This window comes from Helianthus annuus, chromosome 8, assembly GCF_002127325.2.
Source record: "Helianthus annuus cultivar XRQ/B chromosome 8, HanXRQr2.0-SUNRISE, whole genome shotgun sequence".
NCBI classification, from domain to species: Eukaryota; Viridiplantae; Streptophyta; class Magnoliopsida; order Asterales; family Asteraceae; genus Helianthus; species Helianthus annuus.
Window position 1 is genome coordinate 61,765,206 of NC_035440.2, and position 11,692 is coordinate 61,776,897.

Sequence of the window (11,692 nt, forward strand, 5' to 3'; positions counted from 1 at the left end):
CTATGGTCAAACATCCATACATTATGTATCCATACCCCAAAATCCTCCCTTTTACTCCATTCCCAAAATTAACCATTTTACCCAGTTTTAAAACAAAGTTACTGAGTAAGCTCATGTCCCCAGTCATGCGCTTGGAGCTTCCAGAATCGCGGTACCAGATCTGCTGCACATGATGGTCCTGAAATGGAAAAATTAGAGGGTTTTTGGTACCCAGACTTGCTAGGGTACTTTTTATGATGAGATTTTAATCAGATTATCTTCTTTTGATGAACTTTCATCAGAGTATCTGTTGCATGCTGAGCCATGAACATATTTTTCAACTTTTATTTGGAGATGGTGTTGAACAAGCTTCAAAATATCAACACACATACAAGTTTCTTTATCAGAATTCTCTGATTTCTCTACTTGTGATGAAATTGTTGGATAACTTTGAAATTTTGAGTGAATCACTTATGGATTTTTTAAACATTTTTGTTTGGATTCACTCCTTTTTGCTTTTAAGTTGAGTTTTGAGATTTCAAAAGAGTTCTCAGAACTTATTGATCTGCATGATTCAGAATCAGATTCTAATGAAAATTTATCAGAAATCTAATGTGTTGCTTTCACAAAGATGGTGGATTTGTTTTCACTTGTTTTTACATACCCTAAACCCTCACCTCTGTTCTTTGGTGTAGCTTCAATAAAGTTAATGAATTCCTTAGCTTGTTGAAAACCCTTTACATTTATTTCTTTATCATGATTTTTCTTGTATAGATCTTTTCTTTCTTTTTCATAAAATTCAATTTTAGCTCTGTGATCTAAGCTTTCTTCTATCAGTAACTGGTTTTCAAGTATAACTTTATTCATGGTTCTTTGCAACTCATTAGATTTTTTACTATCTGATTTCTGTTTATCTTGCAGATTTAGAAAATCTGACATGAGTTTGTTTAATTTGTGTTCAAGGTCAAGATTATCTAGATTTACCTTTTGTTCTGATGTTTCAAATATTTCATCAGAAAGTGCCATAAGACAGAAATTAGCCATCTCTTCTTCTTCTTCATCAGAAGAGTCATCTGACAGCCATGTATCTGTTCCTGTTATCAAACTGACTTGTTGTTGCTTCTTTGCTTCTTCCAGCTTTTTCTCATAGTATGCAACATCCTTCAGTTTCTTGGTTTTGCACTCTAATGCATAGTGACCCTTTTGTTTACATTTGTAACACTCAACTTCAGCCTTTCCCTTATCCTTTGATCTACCTTCATCCCTAGATCTTCCTTCTATCCTCCCTCTATCACTTTTCTGGTATCTTTGGCCTCCTCCCCTTAACCTCTGCTCAAAAGTTTTGGTGAGCAGTGCAATTGCTTCAGCAAAAGCTGAAAAATCTAATGATGTATCAGAATTTTCAATATTTTGTCTGTTTGAGGTTTGTGGATCATTGGTAGGTGTTCTTTGTGAGTTTGAGATTAAAGCTAAAGACCCCCCTCTTTGATTTGATTATTCAAATATCTCATCTTCACTAGGGACCAGAATGCTATTGCCCAGTTCTAAGGTTGAGGACAAAGTCATGGTTCGACTTCTCCATTCTCTAGGCAAATCATCCAGAAATTTTATATTCCTTTCATCATTTGATTTTATAATCCCAAATTTCTTTAGCTTATTCAAAAGTTTTCTAAATCTGTGATATGTTTCATATAGTTTTTCATTTGGTAAACTTTTAAATCTCTCATAGGAGGAAACATAGTTTGTTCTTTTGTTTCTTTTCATCCTTTCCCCTCCTTCACAAAGATTTTCCAACTGATCCCATATCTTTTTGGCCGATGCACATGCATCAACTTGAGAGAATATGTCATTAGGGAGAGCCATTATTAAAAGTGATTTGGCCCTTTCATCTGCAGCCACCAGTCCTTGTCTTCTGGGCTCCAAAGATTTTCACCTTTGGGACCCGGGAGGCAGGGATTCCTGGTGATTGATTAGTTGCTGGAATAGCTGGTATTTCAGTCGTTGGTACATGTGGACCCCTTTCAATGGATTGAAACAGAGCTCGGTCATGTCCATTAAGGAAGTTGACCATCCTGATTTTCCATTGTGGGTATTCCTCTCTGACCAAGGTCAGAGGTTTAGACATTGAACCAAGGTTGAAAGCATTATTCCATGTTTGAAAGTTTGCCATATTTAGAGAAGAAGAACATGAGCAATAAACGTTTGAAAATGATTTATTCAATCTGCTCTGATACCGATTGTTGGTCCCAGTTTAGACTTAAAAACTTCTTTTCACGTAACATGGCAAGTGATTTCAACAAATATGAAAATAGTGTGCGGAAATAGAAATCAAACTTTCAAGAAACAAGACCTACAGAATTTTCTAGTTTATATCACTTTGAAACAAAATGGTTTACAAGGTGATTGTGAGATTATTATATATTACAAATGAATACTTGTGTAATTCTGAGGTGAAAGGACAATGGAGTTTTGTTGTATGTATTGAATGCTTGGCTTAACTCAATGTACTTTGCTTGATGAGCCTTCTATTTATAGAGAGCTCCGATACATGAATAAAAAATTGTTTATTCATGTATATGTCCTGCAAAAAGTAGCTTCTTAACATATTTATTGAATCCAATAATCAAGTTGCCTTTGTCATCATGATATCCAATAATGTCAAGCTGCTTCGGTTATTTGTGGCAGGGTAGAACTCATTTCAGATAAGTGGGTTTATATCCGAATTTCTGATAACCACTTCATCATAAATTCTGGTGAACAAATCATCAGAAAGTCTGATGATCAGAATTGCCAGAAACTGATGATATTTCATCAGAAATATCATCAGATCCATCAGAATAGCCTTTTTGATAATCTTCTTTAGTTCTTGATCAACTTCTGATTCTTTGAAGTAGATGTTGTTCTTTTCAGTTGCCCTATCCGGTCTTCTTCTTCTTCTTGTCTTGATCTTCAGGACTTTATCTTCTTCATAGATCAGTCTGAATTTGATTTTCTTCAATACTTACAAATAAAGTTTCCTAAAAGTAATCAAAACCCTATCATGCATATAAGATCATAACGCTACTAGTTCATCAAGAAACATTATATAAACATTAAGAATAAGTTTCTAGCAAACCCTAACACATAAAATCCATGTTTTCATGCACTCAAGCACCCAAGAAATCAACAAAACACAGCCATGAACAACAAGTTATGTGTGTGTGTTTGAGGGATTACCTAGAGCGATGGAGATGAAGATCAAGAACCCGAAAGAGGTGAGTTTCCTTGCTACTTCTTGAATTGTCTAGAGATATAGTAGAGAGAAAACTATGGAGGCTAGGGTTTGAATTTGTGAGGAAGAGGATAAGGGGAAGGAGATAAGGATGCTTAAATAGTTAGGGTTTTGAGTGGGTGGGTTAGGTGGGTTGACTAGTGGGGATATGTCGCATGTAAGAAGTTGTTTCACGTCTCGTGTTTCGCTTATAATTGCTCGTATAATTATAAAGTGACTATATCAAGTAGTTATTTATTAATCCGATTAAAACAAATATATGGAATATGTATGTTATATAAAACACATAATATATGTTGAATCAATATCGTCTGGCCAAAGTTGCCGATTAAACAACAAGTTGCACACACCGTAGTTTGCTATTATACGTTGTTATTATTTACTGAATAATAATCCGTAATATTTCTACAGTTAACTTTCTATAGTTAACAGGGGTCGAAAATACGGGTTGTCACAGTTATAGTAATTCAGATTACTTTATATTCGAAAAGGTAATTGTCTGTTTTACATTAATGTTTTTGATTAATTATTGTTGTATGAATAACCATAATTTGATAATCAATAAGCATTTCATACAGTTTAAGAATAAGTTTTCAGTTTCGTCAGTTTGGTTTCATCAGTTTTTGGTTCAAGATTTGGGTTTAAAGTAGATCTACTATGATAATGATATTTTTTTATAATTATGTTTTTCCTTTGTTTCATTTTCTATCTATTCCTTCCTGTATACACAAACTCTCGAACACAAACCCTAAACGATTGCAATCTTTTCACTTGTTTCGATTAGTTGTTGTTGATTAGGCAATCTTTTTTCATCTGTTTTAGGCGATTGTTCAAATTATGTTGATAGTCATCGCCATTGAAAAAGATTAGGAGAGTTTTTTTGTATGATCTACATGATATCATGTTTATTTTATGACTAATTGAATATGTGATTTTTATTTCATCAATTGGACGGAAATGTAATTATATCAACAAATGTAGACTAAAACTTGATGTGCTAAAAGTAGTTTAATAAAAACAACTAAAATTAACCTAAATCTAGACTCAAAGTAACACTCTAGACTCTCTAAACTCGACTAAACTACTAACCGGCAAGTGAACCGATCGACTCTAGTAAAGTAAAGTAAGTCCGGATATCGAACCCACGAGACCCTAGTTAATTATGCTAATGACTCTATTTAGACTGACTCTGACACGACACTTAACTGTTTTTATATTTTTTTTTTGGGGGGGGGGGTTCTAAAAAATCCTAGAAATTGCAATTAAACTAAATTAAATTACCTAAGTTAACTAAACGAACGAACTTTGGACTTAACTCAGATGGTGGAAGGCACTACCTAGACAAGAATCCTGATTGTTTTTAGTTACAATTTTATTAGGATATTGATTAATAGGGAACCGGGATCATAAAGTTCTCACCTTTCGGGATACCGAACAAGACTCCTAACCCTTCTCAAGAGACACTTATGGCACCCTAGAAGTTGTTTCGATTACCGGTTGTTAGACTCTCTTTCAAGATATCTAATGGGTTTATGAAAGTACCCTACAAGGCTCACTCCCTCTCGAGACCTAAACCTAGGGTAAACTTGATTTCTTAATTAGACTTGTTAGACAATAGCCAATAGGTTTACTCCTAACGAAGCTCCTACCTTACGGTTTAATGACTTAGACCTAACAAAAATCTCGCACCTCTCAGCTATTGAAAATTAGTAGAACACTTAATTTTATAAGATTACCGAATATTACTTCTAAGGTTTATCCGCTGATTTAACCCTGAAGATTTAAGATTTATTATGTGATACCGACAGTCACCAAAATCTAAAACCTAGCACGACTCTATTATGTGATAAAACCGTCACCAAGATTCATGCGAAGTAATAAACAATATTAAGCATGCGAACACATCTAATCAATTGATCAAGTCGCCTATAATTCATAAACAATCCATAAAAATCAAATATCCTTTATAAAAAACGAAACTTTAAACAATCATTCATCCGTCTAGGTAGTTAACAAAATCTAGCCGATCAAAGTCATTACAAATATCGCAAACAAATAATTTCAAGAACACGAAACATAATGGAAAGAAAGAGACGAAAGTGAAGACACCCGAATGGCAAATATGCGACAAGGATGATTCCCGGGCTTCGTATCTTCAACCGTATGCTCTAAGAACTCGAAAACGCTCCAAAAGATACTGAAAATTCATCCACAAGCTCCTTGGTTCGTAATTTATGAGTTTTGAAAGTTTATGATGAATTTATATGCAAACCCTATTCAAAAACAACGATTTGCCGACATATCACCCTGTCGCGTCGCGCGACAGGGGCCTTGCTCCTCAGTCGCGTAGCGCGATAACAAAGTATCAGATATATTATATTTAAATGCTCGCGGGGCGCCACATGGTATCCTGTTTGTTGCCGCGTAGCGCGACAAAGTGTTTTATCCAGATTTCTTTGTTTTTCAATCAGTTTCAGCAACCCACAACTTGTAAACAAGTGACATTCGCATGTACCATTAGCATTTTGAAACTTCTCTATTCCATTGATTTCATCAACTAACAGATCCAGACATGCATGTGAAACCTTCTTTCGTAGGAAATTAAGGAATGGTTTGTCATGGTGATCCATTGTATGTCTCCTGCTTTGTTCAGTGTTGCCTCTTATCTCTTTACCTGGTTTTCTAGGACCTGATCGATAAACAATACAACTTTATTCAACTTGTTGTTTGATTCGTTGAGGCATTTCTTCAAAAGCGCATGTTGACTCTCCACCGTGTTGGTTGTACGTTGATCGAAGTTAAGATGTTGATCGGTCCAGAAAGACATAAATCGTTCTTTATGTGGTTCTAGCCAGTTAGAAAACAAATAATCCATAATCTCTTAAAACAAAGATAATTACAATTATTATTATTTCGATAACTATGATTAACAAGAGATTTTTTTACCATCTTTTGATTTCATTCCAATCACCAGGGCAAATTACATAAGGATAGCAGGTAGACGAGCAACAAACTGCGCTGCTATCCCCTTTTGAATAGAAAATCATAATCTGCTAAAAACAAAACCTTGCCCCTGAGGGGTCAAAAAGTTGCTGTGGACCACACGCTGAACTCTAGCCAAGTACCGAACCGCCTCCGTCGCCAAGGAGCCGAACGTGTCAAACGCCAAGGGGACAAAGGCATGTTGATTATCCTCACAAGTTTTCGCGTGCTTTTCCACCTTCTTGGACTCTGCTTTCAGTGCCGCTTGCCCCGCCACAAACCCATTTTCCCAGAACCTAGCTAGGGGGAAACACCCGTGAGATCGACACAAGCATGTTTCCCGTCCTCCTAACCAAAAACTAGCACGTCAACCGGGCGTAGGGTGGACCTCCCTTCCGTCGCGTCTGTAAGAAAATTAACCGGTGCCTCTTTCTTTGCCGAGATCCCTGCTCGTCTGAGGATATCCATTAACGCGTCTCGAACAAAGTCATGGCGATACTTAAACCCTGACAACTCTCTACAGTGTAACACATGGTCCCCGTATTTATCCAGGCATGCTTTACGACAGACTAGGCAAGTTTCATCATTCGGGAAAATGGGGATCATCAGACGGTACAAATACTAAGAGAATTAGTGTGAAACTTAGCAGTCTTTCTCGTATTCGCTCGTACCAATAGTTGTTACGCACAACCATGGTTGAGTTAATCAACATGCCCCACTTGTATATAAACTTATTCCAGTTTGTTTCCATTTTAAAGCTTGGCTTGCAACGTTTAGCGATATTTTCCTGTATGTGCCACCTATATAGTGAATGAATGGGTTCGGAAACACGCTTGCACATGCATTCATGAGGGCGAGGTCTCTGTTGGTTACTATTACACGAGGCTCCATAGCACTGTCCAATGAATCTTTCAACTTTTGTAACACCCATGTGAAGTTTTCCTGTATTTCGTTGCTTATGAACGCATAGGCTATGCAAAACGAGAGGTGTGAAGGTGTGACACTAATAATCTAGACGAGCGGCATGGCGTCTATAAGCAACACAAGCGGGAAGGCACACCATAAGTCGTTCGACTTTGGGTGAATAAAGGAAACATCTTGTAGCCTTTCGTTTTTTCAGATGTTCAGTGGAAGAAAGCAAACCCAATTTTGTTCAACTGGTTGAAAAGAATCTGCATTGGAGTCTCGACGAGTTGCTCCCATTGACCCAATTTCGCTTGCGCATTGTTTATTGTATTTCTTGTTGAGACATTTTCGAGGTTCTATTTTTTAATGGTCGAAAAAATGTCTTGTGGTCGCTTATTCTAATGCGTCAGCTGCTACACCGCTCTATCTTCCTTTGAGTTAGTTTCATTAGGGACGGATGCCCCTCAAGATACAGAAAGGGTTCCTGGTTGTGCTTAGCTTTGTCAACCTTTAAAGTCCAAACCCGTGACCTCTTTCTGTATGTCGCAATCAGTTGGAACTCGCAATCGAATTTATTGGTTTCACTCCGTCTGATCGTGGCTGTTTGCTTGTGGTGGCCACCAAAATCGCATATAAGCCATATTTTTAGGGCCTGGTGGCTAGGGGTTTCCTCGTACTTCGTGTGTTTGGTGATTATGGCGTACTCGTTGTCGCGTCCGACGACTCTACACCAGTTCTAAACACTTTGGGGTTATAAAACAATTCTATTAAACATACGAAAAATGTATAAAAATAAATGTTATACTTGGTCGGTTTTAAACTCACTAGGTTCATCGTCACCTTCACCCTCTGACAGCGGTCCTCCACTACCGGGCGGCGATTCTCCACTACTGGTCGGTGGTCCTACACTACTGGACGACGATGGATCACTTACGTTGGGATTTACACCAACATTATTACCCTGATAGGCATCCAAACCCTACGGATCCTATTAGGATTTACACCAAAATCGTTGGGATCCTGATTGACATCAGGCACAAGAGTTAGATCAAATGGAATATTTAAATCAAACAATCCTGAATTGTCATTTTGATTCAAATCATACATTGTCTAATTCGACTAGCTAGTTGAGTCACCACCGAAAAAATAATTGTCGGCCCAAAACGAAATTTTTTAGCGTAAAATAACTTGAATACAGAGAACATATAGAAGAAACGAACAGAAGTTGAAAATGAACAAGATTATAGTCGTTTATATGCTAAGTTTTTGTGTCTTTTCAAATTATTAACGCGCGAATTGAGGAATATTACGTCGAATCAAATAACTAGAACGAGAATCGAGGAATCTTACGTCGAATCAAGGAACCTTACATCGAATGCACGCGTATCAAGGAATATTACGCCGATTAATACAATCTTACGTCGAGTCACACACGTATCGAGAAATATTATGTCGAACCAACAAATTAAAAAAATATATATAAAACAACGTATACGGGCTGTATAATGTTATAGGATACGTATACCGTGGTCGCAAACAATTTATACAAGCACCTCAAAATCTTATTTTAACACCTTCTATATGGTTCTGTCGAAATAACATAGATAGGGTTAAGGGAAGGTATGAACGTTCCTCGGGTCAGTCTCGTCACCTCTTAGCTTGTACCTACAACACAAAAGAACCTGTTAGAAGGGGCCAGAGACCGGGGTCTCTGGATCACCCTCCGACGCTCAACATTAGTAATCTATCCAAGAAGAATGTATAAACATAAAATATAGATGTATAAGAGAGATAGAGAATGCTCAGGGAGGTTATGGTCGAGATTCATCGGTTAGCTAACAGCTGTGGTGATTCCAGGTTACATAGCTCGTGGCTGGAAGCTGCTCAAGAGCTCATGAGCTTAGCAACTCAGCTCAGGGAATGATGTATAATTGTTGTAAGATGGTAAAAGACTCGATGCTTTATTGATTCAATAAGATTACATTATATAGAGAATATGTGAAACCCTAGAAACCTAAGCTGAGCTCATGGGCTCACACTAATAACAATAATAATATGGTCTAATACTCCCCCGCAGTCGAAGCGGAAGGAAACCGAAAGCTATGACTGAAAAAAAAAACATCAAGAAAAAGAAGCGTTCTTAAGATTTGGTCAAAACTTCTGCTAAAATTCCACAATCTTGTAATCTTTAATGAGAATCCACTTTTTTTTAATGATCCCTGATCCGACAAGAAGCATCCAATGCGGCAAGGCAGCGGCGACAAATAGCGGCGCGACAGTGGATCGTAGTCCTGTAGGCGGCGCGGGACCGTAGTCCAATGAGCGGGCGACGCGACAACAAGGAGCGGCATGACGGAGATGCGGAATCAACAAGATGCCGTAGCATCATATGTGTGGTTTTCTTGGCATCTGATTACAAGTGTCGTCCAAATAAAAGATGTAGGAATAGTGGCTAGAATTTAAAAACCGAAACCGGAACTTTATTTAGGATACCAAATAGGAAAAGTGAATAGGAAACGAAACAGAAAACGAACGGTGGCCGGACAGGGCGGCGGCGGCAGTGGCGGCACGCCGCCCTGTGTAGGGTTTTTCTCAAGTGGTGACGGCTAGGGTTTGGTTATTTGTGTGTGATGCAGCGGAAACGGTATAGAGCCTAGGTTAGCTCTGATACCATTTTATCAGAGCCTAGGTTAGCTCTGATAAAATGCTTTATTGATTCAATAAGATTACATTGTATAGAGAATATATGAAACCCTAGAAATCTAAGTTGGGCCGTGGACTCACACTAATAACAATAATAATATGGTCTAATAATTGTATTCTAGAGAGAGAGATGTGTATTGTAGAGTAAGAGAGAGTAAGTGGCTGGAATGTCCAAGTCAAAAGTGAGTTGAATGAAAAAGAGGATGAACCCTCTATTTATAGGCATGTTACTCTTAACTCTATTTAACTTGGTTGTGATCGGCCAGACAAACCCATTAAGCTTGTTCTCGTGTTTGGGATGTTAAGCTCCCACCAGAAAACTTTGAGCTTTCTTCCCTTAGCTTCTTGCTTGTTGCTTTTCTGGCTTTGTTGAGTGGGAGTCTCTTGACACCCACGTCATTAGGGTCGTATTACCTTACACAATAAAAATCAAATTTTGGGGTGCACCAACGTCATTAGGGTCGTATTACGTTACAGAGTGTGAAAATCAAATTTTGGGTTGTGGCCTTATTCTTTTTGTCTTTTCTTAAGCGGCCAATATAGAAATATTAAAAAATAAAGCGGTTGCATCTTCCGGTGGAGAATAGCCCGACGAATCTGTGATAAATTTTCAACCACATAAAAGATATAATAAAATTATAATAATATAGTGGCTTGGAGAGTAATTTGGCTTAAACATAAAGGTCTAGAAGGTAAAAGAAAACCAATAAATTCAGGTACATTGAACCTGGACACCCTCAATTACGCGTATAAATAAACCGGAGATCAAGGAGAGACCGTACCACAACCAAATCAGCCAACAAACCAATATCCTTCTTTCTTTCATATCTATGGCACCAAGCGTCGCGGTTCAAACCCACCGGTCTGCGGCGGCGAAGACGGTGGCGGAGGAGGAGGTGTTGAGAAGAAGAAACGAGGAACTAGAGAGAGAATTGAAAAGGAGTCTAGAGAGAGAAGAGAAGATGAAGATGGAGTTGCAGAAGACGTGGGAGCGGCTGCGCGTGGCGGAGGACGCGGAGGAGCGCCTGTGCTCGCAGCTGGGAGAGCTTGAAGCTGAGGCCGTGGATCAGGCGCGTGCTTACAGAGAGCGTCTGGTTATGTTGATGGAACAGCTTTCGGTTGCTCAGAAGATAATCGAATCAGCTTCTGTTCAGACATGATGAATGTACTTTTCGTAAATTGATACTGAGATTGTAAAAATATATAGATTGATTTGACCAAAGGGTTTAAAATTAGATTGATTTGCAGAATTGAATTTTGTTTTTGTCTCTTATGGATATAAAAGTTTGGGTTTTGATTCAGTTGATGATGTGGTTACATTTCATATTGACTTTAAATACCGGAATCAGGATTTACATAAATTGGAATAAACCCGAATTTTCCGTCATATTTATTCTTAATTGTTTATAAACAAGACGACATGGTGTCTCTACAAAGAAGGAATATTTGCTATGCAAGTTCTGTGGAGAGTGAAGAATCAGCTGTTCATCGCTTGCCAATTCACTGCAGCTGTATGGGAGTTGGTGGTGTCTTGGTGCAGGTGGCCACAGGCTAAAATAAAATGGAAGCAACTTTTATATTCAATAATCCAAGTTGCTATCTGGCGAAGTCGTAACAGCCTTGTTTTTAATCAAAAGGCTATTGATGTAAAAGATCAGATTTGTCATTTGAGTTTCACTTGGATTGGTAGTCGTCAGGTTAAGGAAATAAATGTAACGTGGTGGAATATGGAAGTGTCGAGTATGGATCTCGGATCTGTAATGTTTGTTTTTGGTATGGCCAAACATTTGTTAGCCCAAGATTAAGCACGCATCATGAGTTCCGAACCCTTTCAAGTATGAAGAGGTATGG

At 38.0% G+C, this 11,692-nt stretch overlaps 1 protein-coding gene across 1 annotated transcript; it reads left to right on the plus strand.

Annotated features, from left to right (window-relative positions):
* Positions 1 to 10,601: 10,601 nt before the first annotated feature.
* On the plus strand, positions 10,602 to 11,142 carry LOC110872986 (protein RESPONSE TO LOW SULFUR 3). Its single transcript, XM_022121886.2, has one exon. It carries the CDS (start codon positions 10,672 to 10,674, stop codon positions 10,999 to 11,001), a length of 330 nt encoding a protein of 109 aa, XP_021977578.1. The 5' UTR covers positions 10,602 to 10,671; the 3' UTR covers positions 11,002 to 11,142.
* Positions 11,143 to 11,692: the final 550 nt, after the last annotated feature.

Excerpts from the sequence above, each read along its gene's own strand:
- LOC110872986 (XM_022121886.2), top strand. The coding sequence starts at position 10,672 with ATGGCACCAAGCGTCGCGGTTCAAACCCACCGGTCTGCGGCGGCGAAG.